This window comes from Arvicanthis niloticus, chromosome 19 (assembly GCF_011762505.2).
Source record: "Arvicanthis niloticus isolate mArvNil1 chromosome 19, mArvNil1.pat.X, whole genome shotgun sequence".
Taxonomy (NCBI): domain Eukaryota; kingdom Metazoa; phylum Chordata; class Mammalia; order Rodentia; family Muridae; genus Arvicanthis; species Arvicanthis niloticus.
In genome coordinates, this window is record NC_047676.1 from 9,816,697 (window position 1) to 9,837,075 (window position 20,379).

The 20,379-nt window shown below is 41.7% G+C and overlaps 1 protein-coding gene across 1 annotated transcript in view; it reads right to left on the reverse strand.

Moving 5' to 3' along the window:
- The window catches only part of Ctnnd2 (catenin delta 2), an 804,610-nt gene extending 790,321 nt beyond the window's left edge, over positions 1 to 14,289 (reverse strand). Inside the window, 1 exon segment of the mRNA XM_076916393.1 lies at positions 14,027 to 14,289. Within this exon segment, the coding sequence (XP_076772508.1) occupies positions 14,027 to 14,063 (37 nt within the window). The 5' untranslated portion in view covers positions 14,064 to 14,289.
- Between the last annotated feature and the right edge of the window lie 6,090 nt (positions 14,290 to 20,379).

Genomic DNA, 20,379 nt, shown 5'->3' on the forward strand with positions numbered 1-20,379 from the left:
ACTTAAACAGGAGTATCCCAAAGCATGGTATACCTTTGGCAAATAATTGGGGGTGGAGGGAGAGAAGGGGTCCTTTTCTCACTCTCTTTGAGACTCAAAGCCAAAATCTGAAAGACCACACAGATGTCATCAGTGCACATGAAGGTGGTAAGCAAAGGCCAGAATGTCCTCTGCTCCCCATCTCCTGATGTGACCAGCTGTTCAGCACAGCTACTGATGACACACTCTAATCAGAAACACTAGAACCCTCTCTAAAACTAAACTGAGTCAGGGATAATAAAGAAATAACCGAGTGGAATATCCAAAACCCATGATGCACGAACACAGAACCATTGCAAGGCTGCAAGAGGTAAAGGCTCTACCCATGCTCCTCTTCGAGTGGTCAGCCAAAAAAATACAATCTCACGAGGAAACTACCTTACTAGGCCAGAAGGACTTTCTCCAATTCAAGGCCACATTGGACAATAACACAGTGTAAATGTCAAAGTTTTCTGTTTTGAAGACAATTCATTAAGGCATAGGAAATTTAATGAGGCAGGAAATTTTGTGACAAGAAATTCCGAAGGACAAATATAGATGTTTATAAACACAAATTTATTATATTAATTCTGAGTCACAAATATGAATAAAAGTGTACAAAAAAGTACAAAATCCTACTCTTAAAGCCACCTAGTTAAGAACTAACATTTTAATTATGTATCAGTATTTAAAAATCACAATAACTCAAACACAAAAATGTATTCCTTATGAAAGAAAATGCAGTGTGTTCCACATGTAGGAATCAAGGCCTTATCTCAGAATCAACATTTGGGCAGTGACAGAGTTTGCAATAATTTACTTTACAGTTTCAATATTCTAGTGCATATCTGAAATTTAAATCTAATGGGAAATACATACTTTGGGGAAAAAAAGTCTGCTCTTGATAATTAAATGTGCTGATCAGTTTTAATGTTACTGTGTCTCATCTCACTTATCCTTAAAAATGATACTCATAGAAGAATGGTCTCTGAGTTCTCAGGCAAAGCGGCATCTTCCCCACCATGATTCGTGATCAATATAGAACTGTTCTTTGAGGTAACACTTTCCCACAGAAATGTGAAGATGGTAAAGTCATAAAAGTATGTTTAACATTATTCTGCAACAAAGTATCCAGGATCTTTGAATCCTACTCACAATGAGGTAATCTGCCTCTGAGAAATAACCAGCTGTGTCTAAGGATGCCAGGAAATACAAGGCAGCCAACTTAGCAATGGAATCCCTGTGTACAACCTATTTATGGAAACCTGGGTCACCTCTTGGTAACTAACAATCATATTGATATCCCAGCCACTCACCGTTAGGTGATCTGCTTTCTAAATTCCTCTCTGCTTTCAATACACACTTAAGGTAGGTTTCAGAGATGATGACATCCTCCCCATCCTCCCCATCCTCCACAAAGTGTGTATCCAGAAGCCCAGCATGCATTAATGTTCCTATCGTGCTTTTGTGCTGTATCTAACTATGCTTCCTTTAAAATAGTTTAAGGATCAACCCTCAAGGATAAACACATGAAAGCAACCTTGCAAACTAGTTAAGTAGATGAGGTGACTTCAGGTTCACATGCATATTGTAACGGCAATTAGATTCTAAAAATACTAGAAGAATGTGTGCCTTAGCCTGGAAAAAAAAAAAAAAGCAGAAAGATGTTCAAAGTAGATGTAGCTGAATAGACTGAAGAGATTGATGGAGCAGGGGAAATGTGACAATCAGAAGACTTGGTCCTTTACTTGATTGCCTTTGCAGGTAGTATAGGCAAAGACGAAATTTGAGCCTTCCCAAAGCAGTGCAAACAATGGCCAGGAGGTATGCAGAGTGAAGGCAAGTGTCCCTGCCATCAGGAGTCTGCAGTAGCTATCTAAGAGGGAGGCCCTGGACCGGCATTAAGAAATCAAGTAAAGAGAAGCAAGAGAGCCAATCAAGATGAAAAGCATCCGTCCAAAGCTGACCAACACTTGTAAAACTAACTTTGCAAAACTTTCGTAATACAACGTGTCGTGCCCCAAAGCATGATTCGCATCAACATCTACAGTTTATAAATCAAAGCCAACTATTTAACAGGAACCAAAGATTAATTTTAAATCAGTCAAAGAATTGCCAACATTCTCTATTGAACATTCTCATATACTCGGGAAATGGTTGGCCTTCTTGGCTGAAGAGAGCTTGCGGGCGTTATCCTGCAGTCTCTTCTGGAACGTTCCATCATCCCAGCAAACATGCATCTGATGAAGCCTGAGCTTTAGAGATGACTGGGTTGGGGTCTGTTGAAGGTAAGTAGGGTTACATGAACTCACAGAAGTGGGGTCTTTTGAAAAGAGGGACCGTACAAAATAAAGGATAAAGACAAATATAGGATATGAGTGTGCAGCGGTTCCTCCAGGCTGAAACATGAACAGAAAGACGCGCCTGAGACTCACGAGACTCACAAGAAAAATAAGATTCACCAAGCCCTTCCCATAGTTTACAGAATAATTGCTGGCCAAGAAAAGGAACTCTGATGGAGTAAGTACCCCACCACTTGGGTATTCTGATAACCCAGCTTTTGCAAGCCACTCAGCTGTGCTGGCATGGATTTTTTGGTGATGCAGTTCCCTAACAGTCACTGATCCTCCTGTTAAATAGCACAAAATAAACACATTGGTTCACCAAGCTTGTCTTAAATTGAATTATCCCTTCAGTCTGTCATTGGGGTGGATACAAATACCTCCCAGGAAAGGTCACAGAGCAAAAGATCCTGTGAAGGAAGAGACAACTGGAAGTCTATACCTGAACTAGAAAGAGAGCCCTTACCAGAAACCAAGTGTGCAGGATTTCTCAACCTTTAGATCTGTGATAAGAAGCCTTTGGTCTGCACCACTCCCCTATGGTACCTTGTTTTGATATCAGCCTAAGCTTTACCAAGAGTCTTTTTGGTATTTTGATTGATGAAGATCCCCAAAGCCAGGTAGGACCACTGACAAAATGCCCTTTGGCATGTTTTTACCTGATGTGGGAAAACACGGTATGTTTCTAGGTCTTGATTTAGGTCTAATTTATGCCATTCGGTATCCCAGTCAATTTGCAATGTTACAGATCATCCACAGACACTTTGTTTAAACACCATCTGTTCCCTGCCATCCTTAAGATCTTCACAAAGTCTTCTGGCATCATGGGACGCTACACATCCCACCACCACACACTGAAATATCTGAAACCCTACTGTGGGCCCATATTTGAAACCAGTGTGTACGTACGGCTTATTTCCTGACGTGATTATGGGAGTTTCCACATGCTGGTAGCACCACTACAAACTGCTGGGCAACGTGTGCTTAACCCAGAACGACCATCTCATCGTGAATGTCCCTGATGCCTTGCAAGAAACATAGAAGCAGACTTCTTCTTTCAAAATGACCTGGAGCAGTCACCCTCAGAGATACATCAGCCATAAACACCTATATAGCAACTATGTGCTGTTCAGTAGAAAAACTGCAATCACTCCTATAGAGTGTGAGCATCCTCGTTAATATAAACTATGAGTATGAATGTTAATAAGCCACAAAAATTTTAAAAATGAATTCATATTCCACATGACAGTTTGTTCTGAACACAAGAAGGAGGAGGAAGAGAAATATGCAATAGATTCAGTTGTGTAAATATGAAAGATACTGACAGAGATTGTGACGATAGCTTAGCGCTATCTTTGGACCAGAGCTGAGTCTCATCAAGTTACTGAACCTTGACCCACCCCACCTCAAAAGCTACGATGATAAATGCCTGGAGATTGTATACTGTTATTTGCAATCAGGTTGGTGGAAGGGTATCCCGAAAACCTGTGAGCTCAGTAAAATCCACTGGACAGCAATCTGTTGTGCGGCTTTCAGGATGGTTATAATTTTTAAGTGCTGGAGTATGGGGATACTCGTGTAAAAACTTATGTCCCACAAAAGCTCAAACAAATAACTTTGTTTTTATTTCCTTCAAAAACCCGGTTCAAAAAAAAAGCCGACGCTTCTTGGCTCTGACAGTGTTCACCCTCTTGCAGCTAGGCATCGCCTGCCACTCTCTGTGTACAAACTGGGATGCTGCAAAAGACAGTTTGTCAGTCTCTAGGAAAGACAGGTTAACTCGTCTTGCTACGCTGTGGGTAGAGAGTGCATTTAACACTGAAGGGTCTAGAATCCGTGTGCCTGTTAACATATTTTAAGGGAGCCTGCACACGAAGGAAGGAAACTGTGTCCGACCTGATTAAAAAACATGGCTGTAACGCCATCTGAGTTTTTTAAACCTGATTTTGAACAGGTAAGTTGTAACTTTTTACACAGAAAAGAGCCCCACACCTGGAAGGAGAAGATAATGTATCTTGTTCTGTTGGAATACACCCAGAACGTGCAGTTTGTACCTCTTTATGGCTTCTTATTTATTCAAAACTTAACTCTGCCCAGTTTATTGAAAGTACTTTAAACTACTCATTCACCCTTTTAATGTTCTCAGAAATGTCTTCACTTTTTAACCAAGCCCCCAGCTCAGCGTTCACTACAACACACCCAGTCTGCCCACCTGTCAATCTGCTGAGCAAGAGGTGTCACCTAACTGTCCTTTATTGTCCTTTATGCCAGCCACCCTCCTGTTCCTTCCTTACACAGTCTGTTTCCGCCTATTATCCACAAGTGCGAGGTAAGATCACCCCTTGTACATGTTCTGAGTGCTCGAATACCAGAAATGGTGTTGTTCCACAATTTCCCATGTACCTGAGCTAAAGTAGAAAGGACTTTAGATTTATAAGTGAAATAAACCACCACACAGCAAAAAAACATGTCTTCCCAAACATGTAAAACCTTGCTTCTTGCTAAGTAATGACTCAATGGGGACTTTTAATTTCCCTTATTCATTTTCTTCAAGCATTTGGAGACTGTGTAACAAACTAAAGTTTTAAAACTTACCTTTACTTCTTCCTATTGGCAGGCTACAGTTGGAGCCATAAGAATCTCTGCTATTGTATTCAAAGAATTTTTAAAGATATATTCTGAAGACAACAACAACAACAAAAAAATTGGAAGCCCAAACACAGTTCACACTTCTAAAACTGTTCTGATAAAACCTCATCAGTGCCAGACACAGCAGCCCTCCAGACCACAAAATAAAACTCTAGAGGTAGCTGGACAGATTTCACTGTTGAGGAGAAATGGGGTGTCACACTACCCCCTCTGTTTTTAAAAGTACCAAACTTTTCTGCAAGAAACAAAAAACATGCAGGGAAAGTTTTTGACCCGATATAACATAGTTTTCAATATTTGATGTCCTATAAAAGACTAGGAAGTACATTACCACTGAGACCCCTTCTTTTGTGCAATAAGATATGGCATGAGACACCTCGGTCATTATAGCCATTAGTGAAGTGGCATGTTGCAACTGTGTTTGTAATGGAGCTCAACACTCTGTTTTACAGGCAAGAAAATATTTTGATTCCAACTCATAGAAATTACCATATTGTTGATTGGAGTCTATCAAAAGTCCCAAAGAACATTTTTAAACTTAAATGTGCCCCCCATGCAATTTTCACATTAATTAATTGCCTTACCACATCCACAAACCCCCAAGGGTTTCATCGCAATAAGCAAAGGCAAAACAGGCACAGAGGTCAGGTGAACTGAAATCCCCAACGTCACTGTCAATTGGATCACTGAACTAGTAGAACTGCTCTGTTGTTGTTGTTGTTTTTAACATAAGCTCTAAATGGCCAGTCTCCAAAATGAGTCCAAAGCAAACAACACAAAAGCCTTATGAAGGGTCATGAGCCAGGCTAGACAACAAAAACAAGACTGTCCATACAACTTTCAATGGTTAGCATATTTACTCTGTGCCATTCACTAGCTAAAATTTGCGGACCGATGATGAGATAAATTCCCAAATGGAGTAATTCTGGTAATGAGCCTACTATGTATAACAGGGAGGGGGTGGGGGAAGCACATGCCTCTGGGGCAACAAAAGAATGTAAATAAAGCAATATATTTTCCTTAGATGGGTGCCCAATTCTACTTCCCCAGTGAATGAAGGATACTAGGCACAACTCTGAGAAAAGTGTCTTCAGTATAGATAGGTAAGGCTAGGTCAAGAACTTTTCCTGCATTTTTTTCTTCTGCATTTTTTTTTTTTTTTTGTGCATTGCACAAAAATTGGGTACTTTAAAAAAGAGGGTAGTGTTATGATGGTTTGTATATGCTTGGCCCAGGATGTGGCACCATTAGAAGGTGTGGCCCTGTTGGAGTAGGTGTGTCACTGTGGGTATGGGCTTTGTCCTACCTGCCTGGAAATCAGTATTCTTCTAGCAGCCTTCAGATGAAGATGTAGAACTCTCAGCTCCTCCTGCACCATGCCTGCCTAGATGCTGCCATGCTCCCACCTTGGTGATAATGGACTGAACCTCTGAACCTGTAATCCAGCCCCAGTTGAATGCTATCATTTATAAGACTTGCCTTTGGTCATAGTGTCTGTTCATAGTAGTAAAACCCTAACTAGACAAGTGTGAAGCCCCATTGCTCCTCAAGAGCCATGATGGCCACAAACACCTGGTCATCTCAAGAAAAGGCACTTACATTGCTGTGGGTGCCTAATTATGTATCATGTGGGGGGGGGGGAGCAAAAGTAGGAAATACCAAAAAAATTAATGACTTGACATTTTTATTATTTAACAGAAGGAAGAGCTAGCACTTTTGATGCCCCTTTACTAGGTACCTTGTATTGTATATTATTTCTTAATTTTTCCTTCAATACAACCGGAAAATGCAGGAATGAGTACGTCCCTTCAACTTACATGGTCAGAAGCAGCCCTGTGGGGTCTAACTTTTAGCTTCCCTCTCTATGCTCACTCCATTGTTTCATTGATCACTAAGACAGAGTCAGTGAGTAGTCAGGGATTTTTTTTTTCCATAAAAGCCAAGGACATGCTCCCCGATCAGGTTTAATGAAATGAGGTCTACAGCTGTTAAAACGTGGAAAGGGGGAAGATAATCACTACAGATAAACTATTTTAATCGATAAGACAAGAGGTAAGTAGAGAGAGGGAGAAGTAGGTATACAAGAGAAATATAGGATTACCAAAAGAAAAGTCTAAAAGCAATGGAATATTTAACCTTAACGGTATTTTTAAAGGAAGTCAACTAAGTACCAGAAAAATGCAATATTTTTGCAATCTAATGGGCATTTGCTTTATAATTACAATGCCCACAGTGGTCAACATTATGGGAAAAGAAATCTTACTTTCTCTGTGATAAACTATTAATGATACAACTTCTTTGGAAGACAGCTTGACAACATCTTAACTGTTCTCAGGCAGTCCCCCAGAAACTCAAGAACCACGCTCTGCTCTGCATCTGTGAGGACTTCTTAAAAGCAGAGGGCTGAATTATAGCTTTTTTTTTTTTTTTCCTATTTGCACAACTTCGTTTACTGTTGAAGAATTGCTCTTTCTGGAAATTAAACTACTCTAAGTTGAAGACGATGACTACGATGTCACTCTAATATTTGAAGGACCAAATAAAACATTGGATGAGGATTAAAATTGGTCATAAGGAGTGGGACTTTTTAGGTAGAGCAATCATACCCAAAGTCACATAAAACATATTTATTTTTAATGTAATTCCTTCGTTCTAACTCTGCCCATAATTGGGCCTATTGGCACTGAGACATTAAACACCAATTGGACTCTAGGTGACTACACTGAGGGGAAATATGCCTGCACAAGAGTTACCTTGGATCAGTATTTGTATGTGGCTTGGGAAGTTAGCTTCTGAGAGGTTCCTTTTCGTGGTCAATGCCACTTACGAGGCCATCCAATTAATTTTAGTTAAGAATTAAGATGGAGAGTAAGAAAGAAACCCTAAGGACAAGTCACTTCAGAGTTAGCTGTTCATAACTCAGTTTAATTTCATGGGTCATCTTGACTATAGATCATCCAGGGCAGTAGGCACTCCCCTGACAATTCCTCAGATAGTGACAAAACAGAATGAAATATTTAAAGAACTCAGCTACTAAATGAAATGCCGTGAATGTTTCTATGTCCTGAATTCTCCAATGCAGAATCAGATCCTTTTAGATCATGCCAATAGGGAACACTTCTTTCTTACTTCTGGTGCTTCTTTTCAGGTGAAGGGAACTTAATTAATGAAACACTTCTGGCCTCTGTCCAATCTTTTATTTCCTTGGCCTCTGAAGAATATGGAAACAAGTTGCCTTGCTTCTTCTTTCTTCCTCTGGAGATCTCCTTGTCTACAGAGAGCAAGGCTGGGATCTACCAGCTCAGAGACAACTTGGTCTCCAAGGGGAGGAAGACAGGTGATGGACCAAGGACCTGAGATGTCTGTCAGACGGTAGTCACATAAAGCTATGTAAAGTCCTTGGAGGGGATTTCTTTATTATCTTTTCTCCTTCTAATTTCCCAGCCTGCTTATAAAGTCAAGGTAGGGATATTTATTTGGCTCCTTAAAGACATTAATAATCAATATAAATTCTTTTCATTTCATAATTTTAAAATAAACTATGAATATTCTCTACTAATGGTATTACATGTTTAAATGAGAGGAGGTATTTCAATAGACATAAAGAGTCTCCTGAACCAACAGAAGTAATATGTAACATCTACATAAATGTATAGTAACAAACATACATCTTTTAAATCTAATTTCTAAGGTCAGTTGGTGTCACTACAATTATTAAACAAACAGAACAATATTAAGGAGAAAACCCTAGCATTTACCTATGGAGGATAACCAATACTTAGTAATTTCAATGACATAATTAACAGCTCCCCTTGACCCAGCGCTTTCAGAAAGTAGCATGCTCATGCCATAGAAAATCTGGGGAACTTTTTGACACACATATACCTGTACTGACTTAACCAAATATAATTGGCTCACCTGTTTACTTTGCTCAAAAAAACAAAAACAAAACAAAACAAAACCAGATAATGCCTCTTGCTATAACATGCATTTTACTCTCAAAACATAATTGGCAGTTCTCACAACAAAACATAAATTTGAATATAAATAACTATGTTGTTTGTCAAAACTCTTCCTTGACTGAAGATAAATCAGTCTGCTGTCACAGGGGTCATTTTCTGTAACAAATTCTAAGAAACATCACAGTGTGGTGACCATACAATATATGCCACAGGAGGTAACAGCTACACCAACTAGGGGGAATTCGGGGATACCCAAGGAGCTCAAACCTGGAAGAGCCAAAGCCCACATGCCTGTGTTCACTGCAGATCCCTAGATGAGGGAAGCTGTGAAAATGGCCTCTGATGTTCAACAAGGCACCAGTGCACACCTCGGCTCTCTTTCTGATGACATCACTTAGATGACGCCCTCTCCTCTCCATACAATCTTTGCTGCTTGTGTTTCTTTTTATTCTCTTACAATGATTTCCTGTTGAGACTTGAGCTCTCTGCTTTTAAAATGAGCAGCTGTTTAAGATCTGACCTCACAGAGTGATGCTGATTACACAGTCTATAATACTCTCCGCACAACATTAATCTTTCTAGAAAATTTGATCTTAATCAGGAGGCTGACATAACAATAATAAAGAATAGCAAAGTCTTGAAATTTCTCACTTACTGGGTTATAACCATTGTTGAAAGAAACAGTGCTGAAAGACATAACTTAATTTCATTTACCTTAATGGTTATATATTTCAGTACATGAAGAAATTAAATATTTCAAGATAGAAAAAAATGTCATTTTGATGCCAATCTACAAAATATAGTATTGCAATGGTCTATCTATATAAAAATAACATCACAATAATGCCTATTCTCAGAGAGCACGGGAGTCACTTAATGTCAATGATCTATTTAATAATAATTTAGATCTTAATTAGTAAGCCTAAGTTTGCAAACTATATAGTCACATACTCTATATTCAAACCAACATTTTGAGATATTCCACCTTACTGTACCCACCTTACAAGTCAATAAGCTGGGTCTGATAACCACATAAATGGTCAAGGGAAAAAAGCTAAGAGAGAAGATTTGGCATTCACTAAAGGCCACACATTTTAAGTGGCTCACACATTAGAGAAGGCAAGACAGCAATTACATTATTGAAATTTACTTTTCTAATAACTTTCATAGGATATCATAAATATATGGAAAGAAACTGGCCCATTTCCTACAACCTGTGTGTGACTGCTATATGAATTTGAAATAGTGGAATATATTGTAACATACGTATGCACACACATGCACACACACATATAAACATATATGCAAATATATAAATAAGTTTAGCATTCAGCACCCAACCTGACCAGGGTAATAAATGCATAAATGCACGTTTAAGACAGTAGTTTTAGGAATTACTGTCTCACTTACTCACTTATTTGGTCATTGTTTGTAACCTGTATATATATATATATATATATATATATATATATATATATATATATGCATAGACTATAATTTCAATATCATAATGTTGATGAACCATTTCCTACAAATCAATTAACCAAGATACAAACCTTGAAGTCACCTCAACTGCCGTGTGATTAAGAGATGAAGAGCTGCAATCATCATCATCCTACATTTTTTACGACTCTTATAATTTAATGGACTAAGATCACAGGATGATAAAATATTCCTATGAGTTTCCTGTGTTGGAGTTACTGTTTGTGAATATAATTGGATTCATTAAACCTAACCAGGCAGTTTATTAATCAGTAGGCTGGATTGGCAGACAATGTGATGGAAACTATTTATGTATGACATGTTTAATACTTTATAGTCATATAAAATGCTGCTACTTTGGCATGTAATCAGGTAAACTTGAAGCTAACAACGAGAGTTGTGAACTGTTTTTCTGAAATCAACTTTCTACTCACAACAATATACAGATCATGCATCCCTCAAAGGACCTCACCTTTGGAATATGGACAGTGATAACCCACAAGGAAGCCACTGGGATAATTTGGATTTTAAAGTTGACTTACTCATAAGTACATTAGCAGAAACCCATTGTGCAACACCTTCAATGAATTGGCTTAAAAACCAACTGGGCAGTGTCTGGCTGAATTTTATTCAGAGTTCGAATTTGTGTTTAAATATGTCCAACTATGTGGGATCTTTTCAAAGTGAACATTATGTCACCAAGAGTGATACAAGTGTCACTTTAACTTGACAGCAACATTCCCAAGGAGAAACTCTAAGAAGGGCATGTTCATATTCTATTCATAATAGGGGGAGGAGAGTATTTTGGGGAAGTTGGAAATGTAAACATATTTTGTGTTGGCTCCAGTTGGTTTTTACAACTAGATATACTGATCCACACAAAGAATACATGGTTTTATAAACAAATTACTAGAAATCATTTCAAATTTAAAAGTAATGGTTTTCCTTTATAAAGGAGAACCTGCACAAAAAAAAAACATAACAAATCAACAACAAAAACAAAACAAAAAACAACAACAAAAAACTGCACACAACTCTTCAACAATTCCACATGTGTGCCCGACAGAAAAGAGTTACATTTTGGTGAGAGGCAATACACATTCGATTACATGCACGAAGTAAAATAATTGGAGAACATTTTAAGTTCATTTTTCATTTTTACAGGCCATTCTGAAAGTGATATTATACTTAGAAAATATTTAACAAAACTTCCATTTGCCTTTTGCAACTAATACTTTTTGAATTTCATTTTTCCTCTCTGTGATGAACCAGCGAACTGAGAGGGGGAAAGAATTGATGTCTTCCGTTGTATTGTGAAGGGTGTGCAGTAGCTGGTAATGCCGTAATTTGACTGCTCGTGTCTTTTATTATAAACAACGCAGACATTAATGACATCTATAATGATTTGGTTTTGCAACTGTGCAAACGCACACAAAGTTAAATAACCCCTTTCCACAAGACTAGAACAATTTCATTTACAGCAACAACCTCGTGCACGTGCTGTAACTGCCACTCAGTCAGGTACTGTCATTTTCAACCCACAATGGGGCATAAAAGCCTCATGCAGAATACATGGAGTTGTTCTCATGCCCAACAGCTGCTCTCTGGAGGCACACACGGGCACACAGTGGTGTCAACTAGTGTATAAGATTCATGGTTAAAACTGAAACGAGAGGAAAGGAGAGGGAAAAGCACTCCTTGGTCTAAGGCATGCTTCTGAAAGAAATTTTACATTGATAGAATACAAGGGCTCCAAGACTGTGCTCAAAGCGCGCCTGTAAAGTTCCCTGAATGTGAATAAGGGTGAAACTACAGCAGTGTTGGGAAAAGAATCGCAGCGTTCGTTCCCTTAAGCCAAGCAGTGTAGCCTCTGGCAGTGCTTTTCCCACGCTTCCTTGTTATTAGTAAAATTACATTCCTTCTTCTCTATTTCAACAACTAATTCCAAACATAGCCATATTCATTCAAGCCTTGGACCTCGGAACCCACAGCCCAGTACGGATACTGTTCAACATTGACAATAGATTCTGTTTGGCACAGAGAATGACTAAAAGAAGAGGCATCCGGTTGTTGAAAGCAGCTATTCCATACAAGGATTCTTGCCCCTGTTGGGCATACTTCTCTTATATCCGATCCCCCCCAGTCATGCACTGGTCTATGTTGGCCATCCAAAAGGGGTCATAGCAAACGATCTTCCATTGGATTTTAGTAGCGTGGCTGGGGAGCCTTCTAATTATGTTGCTACATGCTCACCAGCAGGCACATCAACTGAACTACCACCAGTGGAAGTGTGCAAAATGAGGTAACTCATGGGCAGGGGCAGCACCTCCCCATTTCCATGGAAGTCAATGCAGAAAATTCTCAGCGTCTTACCTATCAGTCACACAGTTCTTAAAAGTGAACTGTCCGTCATGCTTATCAGGCCTGATTTGTGCTCATTACATATCTCTCTTCTACGCCAACATATTTGTTAGAGAACATTAGGCATGCATATGTATAAAGCCTTGCAGAGATGAAGCACAGCAGATCAGTTCGAATGAGGGAAATACAAACCCCTTGCAAGCACTGCCTCCCCCTCTATTATCCTCTTCTTCCACACCCTTCATTACCCCGGTGTTTACAGTGAAAACGCAACTTTGGGTATTTGAGAAATAAGCGGCTCGTTGTGGAAAATTCAGAGATGCACACCCCCTAAGCCCCCAAGTCTGTTTTCCGACCCCCACCCTCAGACCGAGGAGGTTGCACCTCCTTCCTAGAGACTTTACTCTGAACAGAGTGGCTCAACGTGCTGAGTATCAATCGATGAAAACACATTACACACCAGAAGAAGAGGAAGGTCGGGTGGGGGGAGAGCGAAACGCAGCTTTGCTTTCAGCCATTAATTACGAATCACCCAAATATCGCTACGCGGATCTCCCATGCACAAGCACCCTTGCCAAACCTGGCTGTCAGGCAGCGCTTTCCAGAGCCTAGCTATCTATTGTCAGGACAGAGAAGCCCCCGGAAGCCTGTGAATCTCTCTGAAAATGCTTCCTCGGAAACGCTAAATATAGACCAAAGGGGTCTGGGTCTGGCGAGCAGCGGGAGACTGAAGAAACGGCCATGGACGCAAATGACTAAGTCTTTCCATTTTGTTCTAGCCAAACATCGTAATGACATTGAACATAAGGGCAAAAGACTGGAAGGAAGTCTTCCCCGCCCCCACCCCGTCTTCTCCCGTATATTAGGGACGTCATGAATGCAACCGGGTTGCTCTGGAGGGTGGCGGGGAGCAGTCGGTGTTGCCCTATATACGCGTCCTCCTAGGTACAGGGGTGGCAGGGAGGGGAGCACGCGGAGAAGCCACTTGGTAACCGCTCCAAGAAAGACACTGACCCCGGAGCAGGTTGCGGGCAGAGGGGACCCGACAGAATCGCGGTCCTCCCCCGGGGGCAGACAGCACCCTACAGTCGCCGCCGCCGCCGACACCCCTGGCCCCGCTGACAGCGGAGGACCAACCCCCACCGGCGGTGAGCAAGAGGACGACGCCCGGAGGATGCGCCCGGCTCCAGCAGCTCAGCTAAGGCAACTCACCGAACGGCGCGGCGCCCGACTGCTTCCTGGCGAACATGCACCCGCCGCCAAAGACAGCTCCTCAGTCGGGGGAAAGGCGTGCGCGCCGCCGCCCGGCTTCAGAGCAAGGTCCTGACCTTGCCCAGCTGCAGCATCCTCCGCTTTTGTTGTCGGAGCGCGGCCGCGGGACAAGTGATGCTGGCGGGGAGCAGGGGCGAGCGCGGCAGGCGAGAGGCGGCTCCCGACGCGAGTGCGCAGCGCCCGGCCCGGCCGCCCCTCCGAGCGCGGCGAGCGTAGCGCCCCCTGCCCGACTCGGCGGGCGCCGCGGGATGCTCGGGGTTCCGCGGGGCTCCCCGAGCTCGGGCCGGGCTACCGAGCCGCCGCGCCCGCCGCTCCGCTCGGCCGGTTGCCGCCGCGGGCGCGAGCCTGGGCCGCCCTGGCGCCCGGCGCCGAGCGCTCTCGAGCTGCGCCCTGCGCGCCGCCCGCGCCACCTGTGTCGCCGCCGCCGCCGCCGCCGCCGCCGCCGAGAGCGAGGCTCCTCCCGCCGCGCGCCGCAGCTCAGCCTCCGGCTCAGCCGCGGCGGCCGGCTCCGGCGGCGCCTGGCTAGTGAGGGAGCGTCCGCCCCGCCACCGAAACCTGCCCCGGCTGCGGAGCATGCCCAGTGTCGCCGAGAGAGAGCGCGGCGCCTCGCCACGCGAATTCCACTTCTGGTTTTCGCGGTGGCAGCAACAGCAGCAGAGAAGGGAGGAGGCGGCGCAGGTTGGGAGAGGGCCGAGCATCCCCGGGAGCGGACAGCACCGGAGCTGGAGCCGGACCTGGAGAGTTGATTCTGCCGGGCAGATGCCAGCCAGTCTGCAAAGGGGCAGCCATTGAGGGGTTCTAGAGTAGCTTGTGAGTTAAGGAGAGGACCGGGCCAGCCATGCAAACTAGTGGATGGGGGTGGATGTTCTTGTAGATTCTAGGGTTCCAAAGCAAAGAACGGATGACGTCTGTAAGAGGTTCTTTCACTGTGTCGGGCCCCATTTCCACCACCTTGTGTTCTGATTATGCTTTTCACAGACACCTTCCCCTTATGCAAACTCTGTCTGGTTTTAAAATCTGGAATATAAGTAAATGTCCTACAAGGAAGACCCTTGCCGAATCTGAATCTAGAGCTTTAAAGATTTCTCTTGGTCTTCCTGTCACCTCTTACCCAGTAGTCTCCTTGGACACCACTTTTTCTCTCTTCTCTTCCATTGTTCCGTGCTAAAATGGAAACTTTGTGCCTCCTCCACCGACCCTGGTGAAGTCTGTGAAGCTTACTCCATTTCCAACTGAGATTTTCCGAATGTCTCTCAGTTAGTCATTACATACATTACATACAGAGTGGTAAATCTAGCAAGCAAAGTCACACTATGAAAAGTCTTATTGGAAAACGAAACTCGCGCCAAGTGCCAAGGCAGACAGGCCCTCAGGACTTACATCTGTGTCCCTGTGTTGCTGCAAAGTCTGTCAGTCACATTCAGGACAAATACTTCTCACAGTTATTCCACCACTAATCGCCCTTGACCTCGAAGATCCAAAGATCCTCACTCCGAAGCTGTACCCTCCACTCCACTCCTTCGAAGAGCCATTTTCTGAGACACAGATAAACAGGACAGGAACCACAAACTTGTAATAAGAGGGATTCCAGCTTCAGTAACCTCAGGGACATTTCTATTTAGTTTGCAAGAGATTATCCAACAAAGTCAAATCACTTGTGTTAAATCTGAGATATCCTCTATTATGCTCTGGAGTTAGTGAAAGGCTGAGGCAAGTGTAAAGAAAAGTTATGCAGACTTAATATGTAAAGGAACAGACAGGAAATTGAGCGATGACTGTTCTCAACAGTTAAATGTGCACTGTCATCCCACTTACCTAGAGTAGGCTTGGTCTCACTCACAAAAGTTGTTCTCTGGTGTAGGTACTACTTCTGCTTCGAAGCTGGTATGACATTAACATAGCCTGATTCCTGTGAGGGAAGATATGTGGTCATTTTCAGGTGTTTTTTACATCAGTTCCAGTTGAATTTGGAATTTGGGGCTTGTAAGGCACACTAGCTGTCACATCGTATGTGTGTGTGTGTGTGTGTGTGTGTGTGTATGTTATATAATAAAAGATGTGCTTAGCCTCTGTGTGTCTGTTGCTGTTTGCAGTTGTTTGACTTGTATGTGCTAGCATGTGTGAGAGATATGTACGTGAGGCATGTGGTATATATGAATGTGTGTGCTGATGCCTGGAGACCAGGGAAGAACTTAATAATGTTCTTTTCTGTCCCTCTTGCCTTTATTCTTTAAGACATGGTCTTCCACTGAACCTATGAAGCTAATTTTAGACGCCAACAAGTCCCCCCAAATCCTCCAGTCTCCAGGTCCCCTCAATACTGAAATTACAGGTGTGCACATGGCCTCCTCAGTCATTCTGTGGGGGTCCTGAGATCTGAACTCGGGTTCTCAAATTTGCAGAACAAATGCAATTGCCAACCCATCTCTCTGGATCTCTATTTTTCTCCTCATGAATTTTAAAACTCAGTAAGTCAGTGGGGACAGGGAGCAGGTTAAGACAAAATCAGATATTGTAGTAGGTGCACAGGTCCTATCCTTAGAACATATGCATATTTTTATGTCCAAAAAAAATCCAGTGTGAGGAAAAAATTGTTTTCCAAAGTTGTTTGCTTCGTCTTATGAGAAATTGCAAAATTCCCATTGATTTATTAATCACTATAGCAACACCCATGATCAGTCTCAGAAGAACTTCTTCTGGTGGGGGTGGGTCCTGAAGAAGCAGGCATGCCCTGGACAACAGGGATTTCATTTATTCTTTGATGCGTTTCATTGAAACCTTTGCAATTTCTGTTCTTTCAGGATTATCTGTAACTGCAGATATTATCAAGTTCACAATTAGATAGCATGAAAAGGAAGGTGCCCTGCTCCTGTGTGCTGCAGAGGCTTCGGACGACTCACTGCTGCCATCTTTTGCTTGCTGCTCCTGACGGTTCCAGTGAGGAGCAGAATCCTGAATTCACACATGCACCCTGAGTCCAGAAAACGGTTATTTTCTAATTATATCAATCAATGCTAAACAAAAAGTCGTTATGGTCGCTCTTCTGTTTGCACATTATTAGAACAACGCTTTGTAGAAATCACATCTGAAAGCAACACATTTCTCTTGATTTTTCAAAATCAACTTAAAATATGAAGCAAACATTTTCACATGGAAGTTTGGCTTAAGATTTGAGAAGAAAATTTAGTAATCAAACACATTTTATAACGCCATATAACAAATTTTAGAGTTCAAGTTGTGTTGATTTTAGAAAAAAAAACCTTTTTATTAGTAAAATGTAATCAAGATCATGAAATTCAACTAGGAAATGGTGGTTTGATATATTTAAATGCATTTGTTACCTGTTGATACTTTTTTGAAATTTGGAATTATAACTATATGTCAGCAATTATATTTCTATCCTGTATTTAAATACCAATAGTCGTGATAATTTCTTAAAATTTGTAACTTATAGGCTGGAAAGATGTCTCAGAGGTTAAAACCACATGGTGCTGCTGAAAAGGACCCAAGTTTGGCTCCAGCACCCATGTGGGATCGTGCACAACCACCTATAACTCAAGTTTAAAAGATTGGACACCTGCTTCTAACCTCCACATGTACTACACTTTCATGCAAATACATATAAACATATACATAATTAAAATAAATATTTTTTTAAAAAATACTATTAAGTATTTAAATTCTACAATGAAGTTTCTGTAAGACTAACCCATCTGTGTAATCATGATATGTTTATATGAGGAATATTTATAATAAGCATAAAAGATACAGCATGTTACTTTAGAACGATATTGCAAAAAAAAAAAATGGTTAACTAATCTTCATTAACTATGCTTGTGTGCTTGTGAAGACCAGGGCCAGGGTCATTTCATCATTTTATTAACAACTTGGCACTGTGAATGGGCTGTTCTTTGTTACACTAAAGCTCGTATGATGGGAACATTTTCTTTTTATTCTTTCGTTTGTTCATTCAGAAAATGCTTATTGAGTATCTACTGTAGTTTCTATTGGGATAAGTTTATGGAATCAATAAGGAACAATAGAGCAGATGACGAATCCCTCGTGACTATAAACTAGGGTTATTGAATAAGAATAGAAGAGAGCATCCAAGGAAAGACCCAGCAGAGTCTACGAATGAAAGCATCCTCATCCGCATCTTGTGGCTTCCAGCAAGTCTCCACCTCCTAGTCCTTCCCAAACAGCCACCAAATGGAGACCAAGTGTTCAAATATATGAGTCTATGGGTCCATTATCAATAATAACCCCCCCCCCCCAGGTAGCATAGGGAAGAAAGAATACCTGAAGTCCTAACACAAAACCAGGAAAGGTCATATTAGGTAAGAGTTGAGTTCTTTTGATGTACAACTGGCAGGAAGACTCGGGCCTCAGTGAAGGGTGTAATAAAGTCCCTTGCAGGGATCAAGGTCACAGTTTGTACTGAAATCTCTGAATTCCGTGTGGCCTGGTAAGTGTAGAAAGGGACACACATCAGCCATCAGAATCCGACTGTGGGTCAGGGATCTTGACCAACAGAAACTGATGACCTTGCTACAGTTATAAAAATACATCCTATTACCGAGATGAGGCTGGAGAAGAAGCTCTCCTGGATGCTGGAGCATACCTTGCGGTAGTCACTCTTGCTGTGATAATACTTATAGAAGAAAGGATTTATTCGGGCTTATGGTTCCAAGGAGTTAGAATGCACAGTGGTGTGGTGAAGGCATGGTGGCAGGAACGGGACAATTAAAACTACCTTGAGATTCTAGCTTACACCTGTCAGAATGGCTAAGAACAAGAAAACATCTGACCGCTCATGCTGACCAGGATGTAGAGTGAAGGGAACATTGCTCCATTGCTGGTGGTAGCACAGCTTTGTACAGCGACTATGGAAATCAGTTTGGCAGTCCCTCAGGACGATGGGAATACATTTTCCTTCAAGATTTAACTGAACTACTCTTGGACATATACCCAAAGGACTCTTCACCGTACTGCAGAGACACTTGGTCAACCCTGCTTATTGCTGCTTTATTCACAATAGCCAGAAATTAGAAACAAGCAAGATGTCCATCAATGAAGGAATTGATAAAGAAAATGTGGTGCATTGACACAATGGAAAACTATTTAATCATTGAAAAAAAAAACACTTTTCATGAAATTCACAGATGAATGGATTGAACAAGGAAAAAAATCATATTGAGTGAGGTAACCTAGACACAGAAAGATAAATATGCAGTGTACTTATTTATGTATGGATGTCAGTATTTAAATCATTACCATATAACCACAGAGGTTAGGTACAGAGTAAGGGAATAGGGAGGAGAGATGCACTTCCCTAAGAAAAAGAAATAAATTAGATAATTGTGGATGCATGAGGGTGGAACAGGAATAAGAGAACCAAATTGGGAAGTGGAGGGAAGAGGAATACAGGACAAGCTCAAACTGAGGGCCATTTGAGGGCTGCTTTGGAAAACTGCAACAGTAGAAACTTCTTAAAAATTACACATGGATGAAGACAATCTAAATGAAATGTCCCCATTTGCCCATCTTTTGTCACCAAATGAAGCCCCCCAGTGCCAGGAAGTAATGGGTTGTATCTAATCAAGCTGTTGACCAAAGAACCCCCATGAGAATGGCCAAACAACCCAGGCTAGTGCCAAGGCTTTTAGTCACTTTCCTCAAACTGACAGTAAGGCTTCATTGCTGAAGACGACATCTATATAACTCATTGAACAGGAAGAAGTCATGCTAGTGCCTAGCTAGAGCCTAAATCTCTACTCTGCAGTATTTAAAGAACTGGAATGTGTTCCATATGCTATCATAAAATAAAGCAAACACCAACCCAGCTACATATCCGTGATATGCAATAACGATGTGCCTGCAATGTACACTAATATGTACTAGTGGCACCAAGCTTGTGGGAGTAACCAATCAATACCTGATTGCATTTAAGAGCCACTCCATAAGATGTAACTCATCGCCTCTGCTGTTCAGATGGCAAGAACCTGAGACTGGACAGGGCAGGGACCTGGAGTAAAACTAAATGTTATTGTTCAGCTAAAGAAATATAGCCATAAAATGACTCCTAATAATATTCTGTTGTGTTCATAGATCTGTGCCTTGCTCAGCCATCATCAGAGAAGCTTCCTAATGCAGTAGATGGGAACAGATAGAGACTTGATGATAAACAGAGACTGAGAGATCTTGGAACACTCACTCTTAAATGGAAGGTCTTCAGCAATTCCCTCCACAAAGGGATCATGGAACCCTGGAGAAGCAGTGTCAGAAAGAATGTA